Source organism: Lissotriton vulgaris, chromosome 5, assembly GCF_964263255.1.
Source record: "Lissotriton vulgaris chromosome 5, aLisVul1.2, whole genome shotgun sequence".
Lineage (NCBI taxonomy): Eukaryota > Metazoa > Chordata > Amphibia > Caudata > Salamandridae > Lissotriton > Lissotriton vulgaris.
The window spans coordinates 1949742490-1949760358 of record NC_141693.1 but is presented as its reverse complement, the minus strand read 5'-3'; the positions used below and the strand labels follow the sequence as shown (position 1 = coordinate 1949760358).

At 45.2% G+C, this 17869-nt stretch overlaps 1 protein-coding gene across 9 annotated transcripts in view; it reads right to left on the bottom strand.

Moving 5' to 3' along the window:
* Positions 1 to 17869, bottom strand: part of BAG6 (BAG cochaperone 6) — a 371215-nt gene that overhangs the window by 291113 nt on the left and 62233 nt on the right. For 6 of the 9 annotated variants that reach the window (XM_086924623.1, XM_086924621.1, XM_086924617.1 and 3 more), the window contains exons 2-4: positions 13240 to 13344; positions 12882 to 12999; positions 256 to 467 (exon numbers count right to left, since the gene is read on the bottom strand). In XM_086924623.1, coding sequence (XP_086780749.1) covers positions 256 to 467; positions 12882 to 12999; positions 13240 to 13317 — 408 coding nt within the window. In that variant the 5' untranslated portion in view covers positions 13318 to 13344. The remainder of the gene's footprint in view (positions 1 to 255; positions 468 to 12881; positions 13000 to 13239; positions 13345 to 17869) is intronic. The other 3 variants (XM_086924622.1, XM_086924625.1, XM_086924618.1) reach the window with 1 other exon arrangement.

Sequence of the window (17869 nt, the reverse complement as noted above, 5' to 3'; positions counted from 1 at the left end):
ATTTTGATCACGTACTGTGACGAATCTATACTGAATGAGTAATTGTTGTTGCACTGTTGCACCATTGGCCTAAATTGTGACAGGTCACTAAACATAAGCTTTTAGCTTCAAACTAGTACAAACAAAATCCCTTGAAGGTACGTTTACCCTTCCACATTGAATAGAAGCAGCGCACCATCCAGCCCCTCACGAGACCTAATTGCAACACTAGTCAACCCATAACAGAGCAACTACAGTGCAGCCACCAGGACTTACTTGGATTTGCTGGGTTTCTGTTATGCTGACTGGTAAATTGAAGGTTCCCACCATCACATAGCTGTTCGCATTGCGGTCGTGAACAGTAGGGCCAGCTCCTCGTCCTACCCCATTAGTTGCAGTTGAGGTGGAAGCCCCCAGAGAACCCCCGGCAGGGGGTTGTGCCTGGGGAGGAGCACGCTCCACCAGGTGGATAACTTTGCCATCCACATCTGTGGATGAGAGAAAAAACAGTTACTGTCACAGAATAAAGTGCACTCCAACACAAAGTAATATGTTATAGGAAGCCCTCTGGCCCTTTGGTAGAGTTGCTTTAAATGTCCCTCAGACAACTTATTTAGCAACGTAAAAGGTAGCAAAACTACATAGGACCCGCAGTGGAGGTTTTATTAGCTTTGAATAATAGTTATCTGCTGTCTGCAATTTTACTCACAGGATGGCAGAAATATTCTTAAACTGAAGTTATGCCACACGTTAATATAATTCACGTAACAGAGGTAGGCAGGAATGTGACATATCACTTAAATGCAGTTTTATGTTGAGAAAGGTAAGGAGGGTACGAAAAAGATAGCTCAACTAAATGTATCTTTGGTGAAGAGTCGAAGCACTAACAAATATGGTCTCTGAGCAGTAGCAGAAAAACAATAGACCACTAAAACCCCAACCTTAACGCTAACATTTGTAAATCTTTTAATAGTTCAAGAATTCCATTTCTTTTAAATTTACACAAACAGAATATCGCTACATAAGTGTAGAATCACAAAACACTGAGAAACACAGCTCTCCAAATAATTAACAATAATCCCATCCATATCCAACCTCTGGTTAAACTAAAGCACACACTGAAAAATCCCAAAAATAAAAAATGATACACAGCTATTGGTGACAAAGGAACATGCACTTCATGACACTGCTTCTCCCCCCTTTCCTCCATGTGCTACTGCTCCCCTTCATTGCATCGCACTCCACACCAATCCAATCTGCACTACTCCATCACCACTTGCAATATGCCCCCACTTGCACTCTGTCCCAAATCCGCCCCCACTTGCACCCTGTCCCCCAATCCGCCCCCACTTGCACCCTGCCCCCCAATCCGCCCCCACTTGCACCCTGCCCCCCAATCCGCCCCCACTTACACCCTGTCCCCCAATCCGCCCCCACTTGCACCCTGTCCCCCAATCCGCCCCCACTTGCACCCTGTCCCCCAATCCGCCCCCACTTGCACCCTGTCCCCAATCCGTCCCCACTTGCACCCTATCCCCAATCCGCCCACACTTGCACCCTATCCCTAATCTGCCCGCTGCAATCTCTCCCGCTGCAATCTCTCCCCAATTTAGATTACTCCACCACACACCACTCACGTTTAGTCATGCTGAACAGCAGCAACACTGGTGTACAACATGGCTAAACCACATTCCCAAAGCCAATATCTCTCGCACAGGCAAGACCCATTGGCTTCGCCAATGCTTGTTCCACTTTGTACACAGAATCCCTGAAAATAGAGTTCTAGCCTACATCCCACTTTTTAGCGTAAAATATCAAAACCGGTCTTCAATTGTTTCACAAGTTTGAATTTGTATTAGGACCCTCGTAAGAAACCTTGTTTTTTTAACAAATTTGTCAATCCATACAGTCTCATTCACAATTGTGAAAGAGAACCCATAATATGCGGAGATATATATATTTACACCTCCCATGAACATTGAACACATAGGCTTGTTAGAATCATTGTTAAGTACAATATTGAGGACAACATTACCATCAGACCTTGAAACAATGCAGTCAACATCATCGCGGTCTTCATAATCGGGAGCGAACATACCTTCTTCAAAGCATTTAACTATCTTTGTTAGGTTTTTTTTATCACCCATTTTACCACAAAATGTACATCGTATTTTGAAGGCAGGACATTTCTTGTCATTAGTAAGATGATTTTTACTGTCGCATCTGTAACATCTAAATTCTTTCTTGTTAAAATTGCTCCCTCTGTTATTACCAACCCTGGTTGCGGAGCTGACTTTAGGTTTGTTCGAAAGAACTCTGGGAACGATTTCTTGTTGAGAAATCTCAGTATTCTTGACAGTCTTTGCACATCTGCCAGATAATTCACGACTGTGTGGACATCTTTAAGGGGATTATCAAAGTTTACCCATAACCTGTCCTGTATAACAGGATCATAGGCATGCATGACTATTTGGTAAAGAACTTCACTACAGATTTGGGCACTTCTGCTTACTACTCCAATGGACTTCGAGGTAAAGAACTTTCTCTTATTATTCTACATATTCTTAAGCATAATGGCATGTTAAAAAACCCCACCAGTGACCATTCCACTCTACTGGTCGTCCTCATCCTGACCTGCCAGTCCCTGCTTTCTAAGTCGTTTATTTCAAACTAAGGCAGCAATTTAATTCTAAGACTGCAGTGATTCATTCTACTTGCCACTTAACTCCTGTTTCGCTGCCATGAAGCAAATGTCATTTTGCCCACGTTTCATGATTCCCTGCTTCCTTTATGCAGTGTTGTAGTGTTGCACACAAGTCTTTCAACCCTTATGAATCATTAATTACATTCAAGCGTTTGGGATTCAATCTTTTATGGATTTATGGCGATTTCTACAATTTAACTATGTTTTTAGCACATGCCTCTCCCTTTCGGCAGTTGAACCGCCACCTTTTCATTCAAACGAGGCTTGTGTTAACACAATGCGTGTTCATCCAGCGCGTGCAGCCTCATCGAAACCTGACATTCCATCAATGCTTCTGTCTCTGCTGTGACGTGAACTCATCATCAATAGAGCTGCGCTGATAGCTGTGGGTGCATTTTCCTGCCTTCAACCAACCGGCGCGGCGTCATCGTGCATGCCACCAGGTTAAGATTCTGCTTGATGTCACTTGCAGCATCTCAAAACTATCAACTTTGTTCAATTTAGTTTCCGTTCAGAAGCCTCCCTCATGCACTTTTGAATGCCTGATTTTCTTCAAATAATAATCGCAATCCCTCATTTGAACTTCGTATTTCAACGCAGGTACTTTTTCAACTTATTCTTAGTTCAACAGAGTGAGAACAACGTCACGCATGTTTCCTACATTCGGTGACAAGCACCATTTATTTTACGACAAGTTCAGTGTCTTAGAAAGTTACAGCGCTATGTCTCTACTGCAAGTTCAGTCTTTAACATTCTTTAATTCATATTTAAGCACATTTTACTGTGTTCTTCTAACAATTGACAACGGTGACCACTTTACTTATTTTAGTTTATTTTTTTTCCTACCAATTAACACTTTTTAGGTGACCATTCCCTCACCAGTTTGTTTCATTATGTTCGATTTATGATACGCCGTGATTTGTACTAATGTTTGTGTGCTCTGTATTGTTATGCCTTTTATAAGTTCATATGAAATATTGATTTTACCAGTTCTTAAATTACCTCAATTGTTAAAGGTTTAATGCTGGATTATATAATTTCATTTTATGATTCAATGCCCTGTTTTGCTGTCCTAGCTGCTTTTCCATTTAATAGGATTGATATATGCAGTAGGTATAAATTACCACTTCTTTAGTTACGTTAATTTTTTTTTCAATGTTAAATGCTTGACCTAATATCAGTTTCATTATGTATTTCACAGTTCTGCTAAAGAAGTTAGTTAATTATTTCATATTTCTGTACATATGTTTTCTACATTTACCGGTTTCTAATGTTACATGCTGACGTCACCCTTTTAGTTTCAGTGCTGCTAACCTATTATTCAAGGGCTCTATTATGGTTCTGTTTTGCGCAAAAGTTTTATTTTTCTGAACATTTTCTTGTGCATAGATGTACGCTACATGAAATATAGTTAGCATATGTATTTGATTATGATGCCAGATTACCACCGCCATGAAAGGTTTGATTCATAATTAATTATTTTTACTGGCAACCGAGGTTCTCTGTTCGTGCTCCTGTTAGATATTAATTTAAGTATGTACTTATCAATAAAGGACTAGCTTTGTTGTGTTTATAGGGAGACTCAGTACGTATGATGGCAAACCATTTGGTTTGGTTGTTAAGCCCTCACCCACCAACCTAGTTGGTGGCATGCTTCATCATCGGGCCCACCACAGAGACACCGAATGTGTCCCGGGTGTGCTTCGACTCCAGTTTACTGAGGAGCTGGTATACTTCTCTGAGTGTGCTGTGAGGGGGTGTGTAAGAAAGTGATTTAAAAGCTATGCAGTAGGTCCCAGTTCCCGAGGGTATATAGAAAACTTTAATATCTGGGCCCACGCTAGCGAATAAAAAGGCAAACGGACGCAGTGGAGCGAATTATGAACTCCCACGTCCTATGTGGTCGACATGTTTCAGCCAGGCGTTTTATATTTACAACTGGCTTTCCTCAGGACCAATGAGTGTGTGGGTGAAAAAACTATAAATTATATTAAGTGATACGTGTTTACAAAGTGTCGCACACGCTAAGGTGCTATACGTGTGTGGAGGGGGATTCCCTCCGCTTTAACTCGCTATTAGCTGTTAAAGCCTCATGGGTCACCAGGCAGGTGGAGAGGACCGAAATTATCGGTCTGCGAGCTCCGTAAACCTGTAGTCCTGCTGCGGTGTGACTCGGGACACCGCAGCAGGACTACAGGTTTACGGAGCTAAGGGCGGAAAGGACAAGGGTAGTTGCCTGCTTGAGCCTGTTCGAGACTGGTCAGGACTAGGGCCAGAAATGCTGCCCTTTCTCATTTCTCTTCCTACTGATAAGACCTAAAAAAAATAAAAATCTTTTACTCTTTTATCCCTCCACTATCCTTTTCAATCAAAATTAACAGACTAACATGTTCACTTTTCAAATTCCATATTCAACTACACTAATATACTGCCCAAATAACTGAATAACATTTACTACTCAAATTACTTCATATTTATACTATACTAATTTAAACACAAATCCTTGATGGGTTCAGGAGTGGCGTGCTACTCGCCAGAAAAGCGCTTCAACACCCATTAAGGGTAACAAGTGCTATATGAATGCTAATCTTTCTTCCCCTTTTATCCCTCCGCTATCCCTCTCACTCCAAGTAACAGACTAATATCCACCACTGAAATTACCTCACATTTCACCATATTAATTCACCAGTAATCCTTTATAGGCTTCCAGAATAGCGTGCGTCAACAAGCGATAAATAAATACAAACCATTGTCCTCCTCTATCATTCTGCTATCATTCCATATCCAAATAACTGACTAACCTATCCACCACTTAAAATGTACTTGCATGTTTCACTATACTAAATCAACACTAATCCTCTATGGGTCACGAAGTAACGTGCTACCCGCCGCAAAAGCGCTATATAAATGCAATTACAATACAATACGGAACGGCTGAGAAAACACTACAATGCATGCTGTACTGCTAGGAAGGGCGATGGAAAATATTGAACGTGGAATGGGGCCTGGCGGAAGAAGGCACACGCATGTCAGGGCCATGGGATGGGCTGGTAACTCCCAGATGAGAAAAGAACGACCAAGGGTGGAACCCGTCTATGCCTGTACCACAAGATCCCCCGTTAGGCTGACAGGAGCCCAGGACCCTTAGTTACGGGTGCCTAGAAGCACCCAGCTGATCAGCATTCATAGCCTGGCTGCTGAAAGGGAAATTAAGATGCGGCTGCGATCCTACCGCCCAGCCAGAGGCGGAGGGCGGCAGGGCAGGCATGACATCACTCCTTTGTAAGTCACGCACAGGTCTGTCGCCTATATAAAGCTCCATTCTGGCCGCCAACACGTTTCTCAGAGCTCGCTGCTCTTGTGGATAAGTTACCTCACACATCATTCAATCCTTGCACCAACTAACAACTCAAAGCCATGTGACCAGCTCCCCCCAAAACAATCCTCATCTCTGCCCCACCACAGACTGACTGCTAACCGATGAACAAATCGACCGGACAGCTCAACTTAGTTCCTCTCAGCCCTTCGATCTATTATCTTTATGGGGCTATGTGTTTCTAATTAGCCTGGAGGAGCGCACTACCCCGACCTCTCACAGGTAAAAAATCTTGAGGAATCCAAGATTTTTTTCCCTTTCAGAATCCGGGTGCAGTGCGCTAGTGACCTCCTCCACGCTAATTAGAAACACATGGTCCCATAAAGATAAGAAAATGCTTCACGACAGCCTTGAAGCAGACGAGCCTGTCCGGATGGGCCGTCTGAAAAACAGAAAGGGCCACGGCTACAAAACTCCATTTCCAATAGCAGGCCACCGTTTAGCATAAACGAGAAGGGTAGCCAATGGAAATGATGGGCGGGGCTTCACGCTCCTTTCTTAACCCCTTCCGTGCTCAGGACGATGGACGTGTGCTCAGGATGGCTCGCAGCCGTCCTAGCACATGGCACCGGAAATCCCTTTGGTGTAGGCGCCAGAGGGATTTCTTTTTCACTCAAAGCCTCAGGAGCTGGGAAAGAGTTTCCCCATCTCCACAGGCTCCCCCACACCCTGTTTCAGTGAAATAACGATCAGCCCCCTGAGCACATAGGAAGACACATTGGAAAGGGGAGAGCCCTTTCCAATGGTACCCATCCCCAGTGGATCCCCGCTTGGTGCCCAAGCAAGGATCCACCACTAGACACCAGGGGGGGGCATGAGGGGAGGAGCAAGGGCAAGGGCCTTTGCTCTCCCCCCAAAAAATTGGGCCATTTTCAGGCTTTCTGCCCCCCTGGGGGGGGCACAAAGTCCACTACACGCCAGGGATTTTTTTTTGCGCATTTGTTTTTAAGGTGGGGCTGCCCGAAATGGGCACCCCAATGCCCCCACCCCCGACACCATTACTAAGCCACCCAAACTAAGACTTTAGGAGCCCAATGCCAGGTTGAGCTGTGTGGGGTCTGCCTCGGTGGCTGATTTGGCCATGATCCTGAGTGAATAGTTCCAGCCTGTTGGGGAAATTCTTGTGAGGAGCAATGGGCAGATCTACCAGGGTTGAGACCATGGTCGTCTGGCCCATGCTGGGGCCAACAAAATACAGGTGAGGGATGTTTGCCTGAGCTTCCTCATCATGTGCAGGATTAGCAGGAGAGGAGGAAAAGTGTAGGCAAAGGTCCCCAACTAGTTCATCCACAGAGCATTGCCCAAGGATTGGGTCTGAGGAAACCTGATAGTGAAGTTTCAGCATTTTGCGTTTTCCACTGTTATGAAAATATCTATGTGCAGGGTGCCCAATCTGCAGACGTAAGGGAGCAAGACTAGTGGGCTATTCGGGGCTTTGTACTACATCCTAAGTAGGTCTGCAAAGTCGTCGTCCATTCCCATCAGATACTCCGCCAGGTGGTGGATCAGATGATGAATGACCTAGCACCAAATCTGGAGATAGGGTTGACAAGGAAGGTAGTGTGCACGTCCTTGCTTCTGAAGGTAAAACATGGCCAACATGTTGTCGGTACGCAGGAGGACTTCCTTATCTTGAATCTGTAGAAATCCTTTGAGGGCTTTTCTTTGGACAGGTGGTCATCAAAAATAGAATTTAGGAGTCAGTTTATGAAGGAGGAATTAAACTCCTAAATATTAAAACATGATAAAGCTATCCAACTTTGCCCAGTAAATAACTGGGTGCACACCAGCTTGAAGAATACGCTATCAGAATGGATAGCCACATGTTGCACCTATCATATTGTGGGTGCATAGCACCATAGGTTTAACAAGAAAATGTGGTTGGTTAATAGCTATAAGTGGACATCAGACTAAGGAGGTGACTGCTCAGAGGCATGACTCCGCAACCGAGAGACAAAGTCTGATGTGTACTATGGAGACGGACCCAGGCCCCTTCTGATATCTGGGCTGAATGGGGGCAGAGAGGCTCTCCATTGCAGTTGGACATTACACCAAGAGACTAAGAATACAAAGTTTTTTGCAAACAAGGTAGTAAAAACAAGCCAATGGACTCTTTTAAAAAGGTCCAGACTGGAACACTCAGACATGAGCTAGGGGTTTGGTCTGGAAGGCCACTTGACAGCTAAAACAAGGACTGACAGGGAGACCATGACCCAACGCCATCACGAAAACCAGAACAGCCCTGGAGAGTAAGACAGACACAGTGGCCCTGGAGATCATCCTCATATGAAGGCAGAAGTAGGGAAACTGGCGTACAGAGTGACCACGGCAGAGGTCACCTTACGAGAAGAAATGTATTTATTTAAAACCTTGCATGATGAGGTCCACCATCTCAACGAGACAAGGCCCCCCCCACAAACCACAGCAGAGGATGTGGACAGAAGATCCCAAAGCAACAATGTGCCCTTTGTGGGATTTGCGGTGGAATGAGCGAAATGCATTTCAGGCCGCGCCCGCACCAAACCCCGGGCAAAGCCACTAACTCATAGCCTCTATCCTCAACCTTCAAGATGGCACTACGATCCTTTGGGCAGCCATTAGGCATGGCACCCTGCGAGAGACTCGACTAGTAAATTGCAGAACAGATTACTCCTGGAGAAACTGAGAATTCAAACAGAAGAGAAGTCCTAGTTTTGCAAATCTCTGGAAGAGGCCTCGAAGGATGTCACTGTGTGGAACATGGAAGCGCTCAGGCATCACCGAGCAGTGCAGTCCGAATGAAGACATCGGCGGATGAAGGATCAACAGCCGTGGTCTTGGAGGAGGGAGACCGCAAAAGGGACCCACCCAAATCCTGACTGCCATCATCAGGTGCCAAAGTGATCAGAGGATAGGAGGGGGCTGCAACCATGTGCCTGAACCAAGACTGAGGGGAGTTAATGGAGGAGAGACTGACGAATAAGCGACTGTAAACAGGTTTGATGCTGAAAGGGAGGGCGACAGATGCCTCAAGCTTTGGTGACACAGGTAGTTCCACACTCCGTCTGAGGCGAGTGAAGAGTTATTTGAGGCATGGGAGGGAATAAAGGCTACTAAAGCACACAGATGGATAGGAAGAGGACGACGCTCAGAGGTATTAGGTCAAACCTAAGGACAGGTCATGGAGGAAGAATGGGACTTCAGAGGACAGGGGTTAATCATTCTCTCCTAGAACGTCAGCTAGATGTAGCACGAATTAGAGGTGGGGGTAGTATTCTGATTCCTGTAGAATCCTGTTTTCTTACTCCAGGAGACTGATCAGTGAGATTGGGAAAAAGTATAAAGCTCTAGAGCATGCAAGATTTACCGCGAGATCCAGGAGAATGGCTGTAGCATTTAGATCTTTGCCTCTAATGGCTACTGAAACATGGGTAGATTTGGGTGGGTGCCATGTAGTGACCTGCGGAGAGTGAAATGCAAGACTAATAATAGTGCCATTCTGGTATTTCACTCCCAGACATTAGTCCGTGATGCCACAAAAAATGTGGAGATGGCTGGCACTAACTCCAGACAGGTGTACAGTACTGGGGTGGCACTTTAATCTTACTATGAGAGAAGAGGCTGACATACTAGTAAGAGGTAGCCAAGCAACTATGGATACTCGATTATTGGAATTATACCATAGCACTGGGGCCGACAAATCTTTGGAGGGACGAGCATCACCAAAAAAACAGGCAGCATCCTTATGCCTCTAGGACCGCAGGCTCTATGGTTCTGCTGGACTACTTTCTGGGCCCATGGGTACAGAGTGGTAGATTTCAGGACAACGGAAACCTACCCTAGGGGAATTTCAAATCACTCGCCAGTAAATGTGCTGTTAATACAGTATAGAGTTCAGAAAGGCAGACAACTGGAAACTACAAGAATGGCATACCAAAATGTTACTTACAGCTAACACAGATTGCAAGGCAAATGCGGGAACGGTGGGAACAAGCATGGTGGTTTAGAAGGTATATAAAGCTGTGATGAAGGGTATGTCCCATATCATAGGTTAGAGGAAAGAAGAGAGGTACTCAGAGTAGTATAAAATATGGAATGCTAGCTGACAAGATGGGAGGCAGAGTATATTCAGCAGCACACTCGGGAACATCTGCATCAAATTACAATTGCTAGGGATAAATAAAGCAGACTTGCAGAAGGGTAGGCTGGAGCACAATTTAGATCTAAGCAGCATAAACTGTATGAAGTAGGCAGTAAGGCAGGCAAATTACTTGCATGGCCCGCTTGGCAGAGGTAGGAGAAACACTGGATCCACAAAGTGGTTAATGTAGAGGGGAGTGTAGTAGACAGCAGACAGAATAGCCCAGGCATTCGCGACTCAGTTGACTGACCTGTATTGCCCTGGAACTGGACACTGTAAACTGTACTGCAAGAGTTTTTGGCAAACATTCAAACACAGGCTCTCAGCCGAGATGACGTTGGACAGGCAAATTCGGATGGAAGAGGCAATACAAAACTCCAGAGGGTGGGGGATATATGGGGGGGGGGGGTGGAATGCCCAGAACCCCATAGATTTTCAGCAGAGTTCTTCAAGAGTTTGGGGATCCTGGTGGGCGAGACTTTGTCATATGTGGTCGGAGGACAGGGAGGAAAGGAGTTTGCATTGGGATGTACAAACAGCAATAATAGTGCTGCTTTATAAAGATGGCAAGCCAGTAGGCCTCCCACTTGCCAATCACCCTGCTTAATATTGGGATGAAGGTCCTAACAAAGGTACTGGGCTTCCACCTCTTCTAAGTGATTGATACATTAATTGCATCAGATCAATCAGTTTTATACGATCCACTCATTAAAATCTTAGATGGCAGTTTGGGTGTCTGAAGTGTCGTCGGTCCCTACTGTGGGTCTGCTGGCTTTAGATGCCAAAAAGGCATATGACTCAGCTGAATGCAACTATTTGCTGGCAGTTCTGCCAAAAATGTTGTACTGGATAAGTCTTTCATACCACCCCAGTAGCGAAGGTCAGAGTTCATGGGACAATGTCAAGGGAGTTCAGTATGGGGAGGAGGATGAGGCTACCCACTCTCCATCCTGTTGAACCAGCATGGGTGCCCCTGGCATGTTGACTAGGGGTAGATGCACAGATACAGTGACTTTGGTATGACCATGAGGGAGGAAACCCTATCCCTCTATGTTTCTGATATGTTTTTACATCTGCCACACCTGTGGGAATGCATCCCCGGCATCCTGAATATCTTCAGGAGCTATTCCAGGATACCCATTAATGAGTGTAAGTCCTTGACTTTCCTGATCACCCTTGTGGAGACCCCCCAGAGAACTGGACATGCCTGCTGGGGGTGTTCAGGTACTTAGGGATCTGAGAGATGGTGGATCCTGCTGAATTTCACTGATGAAACCTGGGAAGGGTCTTATGTGAGTACATGAGGCACCGGAGGATGGTTCCCATTTTATTGATGGTAGGGCAGCCCTCTACAAGGGGAGAAAGCCACCCAGATTCCTTTACATGCTACAGAAAACGCTATATGACATCCCTGACAATTTCTTTCGGACGATAGATTCTGTGACATGGACACTGTTATGGGGTGGGGTACCCCAAGAACAGTGCTGCAGACCCGGACCACAATGAGGGAACACTTGCCTTTCCCAATCTACAAATTTACTACAGGTCAGCAGTTGGCTAGTGATGAACAAATGGGCCTTTGCAACACAGCGAGAACCCTTGCTTATGGTGGATAGGAGGGCAATGGTACCAGAAGGATACTTCTGTCGACTGTCTGGTAGAGAACAGGTGATTCGACAAAAAGCATTTCACTAAAAAAGCCATTAGAAGATCTTGTACGGCTTAGTTGAATGGAATCAAGGATTCCATCGAATTTGGGGGATTGAACAATGTCTGATAGTATGTTATACTTAATTTCCACAAGGAAAAATCAATTCCAAGGACCTAGTCATTCTCCAAACTTATGCAAGTTTAAAGCCATGCCAGAGGAGCAGCAAATGTCCACAACATTCAGATTTGGTTATATTTAACATTAATTGTTTATACTAATTTGCTATTGATTTTTCTCATCATTATGATGAATGAGTGCCTGAACTATTATTCTTCATACTTGTGAAGTATCTAAACAACTGGCCTTCTGCAAGTTCAAGTAAAGGCCGGCATCAGCATAAGGCGGCAGCAGATGATCAGTTTGAGTCATCCTGCTACATTTGCCCATATCCTCCAACCATCTAAGGCCACGCCCTCTAAATTGGACCTGAAAATCTCCTACAAGCAGGAAACCATTTAAACCCAGGGGAGAGATCCATATCATTAAAATAATACATATATATTTTTTAAAAAGACTGGTCAAAACGATGCATCCATGAAGCCAAATGTAAATTAATAGGCTTCTTCTAGGGAGCTCAAAACAGTTTCACCTTCAAGTCGGTCAGAAATTGACCAGCAGAATTCCCTGGTAAATTAAACACGCACAGTCCAGACTGCAATTTCCTATTGAGAACAAAATCCACTACACCTTCAAAGAAGATGTTCTTGAATATGTTGTTTGACAAATACTATTGGAAAAAGAATACCACTCGCTGAACAATGCTAATTAAAACTGGTGCACGTCTTCAGTAATAACTGAACGTGCTTCACCAAGCTGTTTTCTTCCTAAAGATTACGTATTAAAAACCACAAGTGAGGTGAACAGGACTCACCGGATGCAGCTCTCCTGAATTATCCCTCCCCAGTCTAATAAAGCATGCAAAACAGAAGGCTAAGTATTAAGATTATTATTTCCTTCCAACAGCCACTGGTTCCCTGTAGTCCTAACTCACTGTAGTCCTTCAGTTTCTTGTCATCCTGAAGTACCCGACCCTGGTAGATCAGCCTCTGCTTTTCAGATGGGATGCCAACTGACGTGGCTATGTGCTCCTTGAAGTCCTTCACTGTGATCTGTAAAATATCAAAAACAGAACATTAAAGAACAAAGCCCAACAAAAACTTCCCTTTTCACATATATTTTCTAAAGTGAGGTTTACTGCTTGGCACAGAAACCCTCCAAATATCACAAATACGTAAAAATATCTTCACTTAATGTGTATACAAAGAGACACCTTCCCACCTGGACTTTACATTTTAACCCACAAATATAAATTTTTGTTTAAATAAACCTGCTTAAAAAGCTCTCCTTACCTCTACTTCTACTGTGAAACTCCTGGTCTGAGAATCTAGAGTCTTCACAGTCACCTCGATGTTTTCAGACTCTGCCATGGTGTTTCAAGTGTTGCTGTATTCTTTCTGGAAGAATTAAACATAGCCAAATTCAATTCTAATCAAGCACCACAGCAATAGAAAACCAAATATGAAAGGATTACCATAACAGCAATGGGGCAAAGTCGCACTTGTAGTTTTAGGGTTTTGTTTAATCACACAGCACGCTATTCCACAGTAACTAACTATAATCACCAGAGGGGATTCTTATATTCCTTAATGTGTGGTCCCCAACCTTGCAACTTCAAAACATCTTCAGTAGAAAACATCCATGGAAACCTACTAATGATACCTACTGTTTAAAGCAAAGGCTCCATATCAAAGGAGCTCATAATTTCACAGTGTTTTGTCCAGGTGAGAAACAAAAGGCAATAGATAATTTGTGTGCTTGTAGCAGCCAACACCACTCACTAAATAACCAACCATGCACAGAAGACCGAACACTGCATAACTACCTCCATTACCTAAATAGCTACATATGGACTCCACAAATCTCTCATGAACTGGGCGACATTCCAATTTCTTGCAGAACCCTAAGCATTGCTTCCAGTGTAAATAGATAACACTTTATGGGGAACAGACTAGCCCTACCTTTTCCCCTTACAAATCTCTTGATTGAACCATCAAGTTTTCTACTAGGTATCTCAGTAACCCTAAATGCCCCATTGGAAACCACACTGGGCAGACCATTGTAGTACTCTCCAGGAACCGTTTAACCATATATCGATGGACAGTTCAAGAAAAAACCTGTTCCTAGAAATAATATAGCGCTCATTACTTAATCACAACTGGATGGAGCGGTTATATTTTCCAGGAACCACAAAGCACTATTTTCCCGTTTCGTACATCTGGATGTGGTGAACCTCACAATAATTACCTGGGAACCAAGCATCTGTCCCTGAATAAATGGCATCAGTGTGAACTCAACACGAGCAAATGCTACACATAGGTATTTCTCAGAACTGATAAGCCCCCCGCCCCCATCTCCCCTCCCTATATTGTTCCTTGCATCTCATAATTGTGCCAAACGCTATAACATTCTCACTAGGAACTGACCAAACACAGAGGAAAGCTACAAACAACCCTCGTTTATACTATCCCTGCAATCTGCTTTACAAGGGTAAGAGGAGTGGATAACCGGAGCAACTCCCCCGCTCCCACCCCACATGCCGTTGAAGAACCTCATTCCAGATTGGCAATTACCTGCCATGCCCCACCCATTACAGAGAGGTACTGTGTATTGTTGGTGGGGGCTTAGTGAGGCTGTCTGGGACTTGAGACCCTCAAACCCCAGACGGCAGATGACCTGGTTTGATATATTTTGTTGTATGTGGTGATGTTAATGCGGGGACAGTGGGAAGTTGGGGTGAAGAGTGGAAGAGGAGTCTCCTGAATGGAGCAATATATATTCCAATGCAATATATAAATCACATTACAACATGTGGGACTCCGATTGACTGCTGGGAAGATATTTGCACTGATCCTAACGTAATGGGCCAGTAAGGCACAGACACAGCTTGCGTGTCTTGGCCTGCACCTCGCAGTGAGGCCCTTTTAAGTTAACTGGGGATGGTATACCTTTAGAAAATGCTTGAAGTATTCAGTTTGGATGGCCTGCCGTTGCGGTGCTGCCCTTGGGAGTCGATAGTTGGGGACTTTTTATGCTTTACTTTTCCCGTTTATTATTCTTTTTGCTGCACAGGGACTGCAGACAGTGCGGGTCACTACGTTCCCCCATGGATAACCGCTGACAGGCTCTGATCTTAAGGTCAAGTAACATATGGGGGATGGGAATCTGCCTCAAAGAGACATAGTATCCATAGGTACCTCCAAAGGAGGCGAGTGCAGGTGGCCATGCTGCAGGAGACATATTTGGACAGGGCTGAGAAAGATAGATTGAAACGTGGATGGCAGGCCGGCTTTATGCCACTTCTTATTTGGCTTATGTCAGAGGGGCTTTAACATGGATTAGGGCAGGTGTCCCCTTTGAGCTAACCCGCCCTATTATAGATAAGGAAGGTAGATATGTTGTTGGGGAAGGTAGACTGTTTGGGAGGGAAGTTACACTGGGAAGCACTACACTCCGAACCAATACCAGATTTTCTTCCTCCGCTCACATGGCCGGTCTGACGGATAGCCTAATGTTAAGAGGCTATTTTAATTGTGGACTAGATGTTATGCTAGACCGCTCAACCCCACCGCTGACCAGGAGCAGGCAAGACTGGATTGGGCACTGAGGGATGGTGGATGTTTGGAGTACCCAGCATGGAGAGAAGAGTGACTTAGCATACTTCTCTTATATCTATAAACTACACACTCAGAAAGACCGATGTGTATGCTCTCAGAGCCTTATCCAACCTACTGTATACTCTGAATACCTGGGGAGGACTCTATCCGATCATTGCCCCATTCTCCAGGGTTTTCAGCCAGTAGGAAAGCACCTACCTGGGGGACGTGGTGGCTCAGTACAGCCTCTCTGGAAGACGCATGCTACCGTGATTACCTAGCAGGGGTGTTTCAAGATTATTTCACTCCTGATTCAGGGTTCTGCATCTTGGACTCTAGTGAAGTGGGAGGCTTTTAAAGTTGTCATACAGCGCTACTGTATCAGGCACATGTCAGTACTCCGAGGGAGTTGTATACCCCAAACACTAAAATATAAACCGCATACCTTGGATAGAGCTCTTGATACCCAGCCAGAGATACTGGATGAGATTCAGGAGAGGAGACCAATTTAACGTCACTCTGGAGAGGATGCGTAGTCAGGACTACAAACAATACTTTAACAGGGTGCACAAAGAGGAAGGGAAAACTGGCTGACTGTTACCATGGTTCCTTAGACGGGACTCTCAGGGGACCTCTATTTCACAGATTCGACAGAGATGGGAGCTGTCTGCACACGCCAACAGCAATCAATGAAGAGTTCTGTAATTATTATGAAGGCTTGTAGGCTACCCCAGATCCCTATCGGCTGAGGCCTGGTTGGGCTTTTTAACAGCTATACCTCTGACCAAATTACCTGAATACTGCAAAGAATTAGGGTGGTCCTGTAATAACGTAGATCTGGGTGGAAGGAAATGGCGAGGGGCAAGACATCAGGCCCGGCAGCCTTCAGACTAAGTTTTATGTGTCCTACGCTGGGACCTTCGCCCAGTGGTTGGAAAAGCTGTATTTGGACTCATGGCAGCTCAAAACACTTCTGGAGTCCACCAATGATGCCGTGGTTATTCCCCCCCAAAACTAGGACACAGTGGCAAGTCACCGAATTCCACACCCTCTCTATGATGAACATAGACTTTAAAATCCTTAGTAAAGTGTTGACCCACCCGCTGCTCCCGCATCTACTGGTTCGGTTTCATGAAGATCAAAGCAGATTTATCTCCACCCGCTTGAAGACCCCTCAGAACCCAAGGCAGCTTTACCATGTGATGCACCGTCCTGGGCCCCTTGCAACTGCTGATGTCAGAGGGCCTGGATAAAGAGTTTAAAAAAGTGCAGTGGGATTATTTATTTGATGTGATGTCAAAGATGGGCCTGGGGGAGAACTGGGTTAACCCTTCGCAGAGAACCCCCTTTTACTTTACTGCTGGGCAGCCATCTGCTTCAACAGATGCTGGGCTGGTCACGGTTGGAGACTGCTATCAGCAGGGTGACCTGATGGAGCATTATACCTGCCGCTGAGCAAGTTCCTCACGTATGAAGCATTGGCGCAAACGCTGCAAGACTTGTGGGCTAGTTAACGGGAGGAACCCACAACAAACGTCCTGCAGCTACTGGTCTTCATGGGTGTAATTAGGCATCTGGTGACTTGGTTTTACAGGTCCCTCACAACAATGGTCCACAGCCCATTAGAGCCTTGCGGGAGAGATGGGAAAGGATTCTACAACGAGAGCTATAAGACCCGGAATGGCGGAGAATAGTGGCCTCCCCAAGAAGAATCTCCAGGAATAAGAGGTAGAAGTATCTTCAATTTAATTATATAGACAACATATGAAGCAGCAGAAAAACCTGGTGGTCTGTGGAGGCACACTTGGATGATTTTGCCCACATGGTGCAGCATTGAGACCCTATTCGGAGGCAGTACACTTAGATGTTCTACCTCTTGTTCTCTAGAGGCATGCATTCTGGGTCTATTGCCGAGGCCAAACTCAGGAAGTCAGTAACAGGTTTATAGACCTGGCCCTGGCGTTAGCCAAAGGGCGAATAGCTATGACCTAGGAATCAGCAGCAGGTCACAGGGTCCAGACTTGGAGGACAGATTTCAGCGGACAGGGGCGGAGGAGGGGGCGCTGGTCAGAAAAGAGGCTGGGGGAGTGCGGGCCAGCCCTATAGTGGATTTACGGTGTGGGAGAACTGAGAATGGAGCGGTGAGAGACCTAAAGAGGAGAAAGGTCGAAGCACCAGGGGACCAAAGAGACTTGACAGACACTAGGTGAAATGGGGAACACCCCTACAACTCTGGTGTTAATGTAATAATGTTCTGTTGGAACGAACAGAGAAGGTAGACAATAGATATAACATTAGAAAGGAGCCGCCCGGAGGTGGCTGCCTG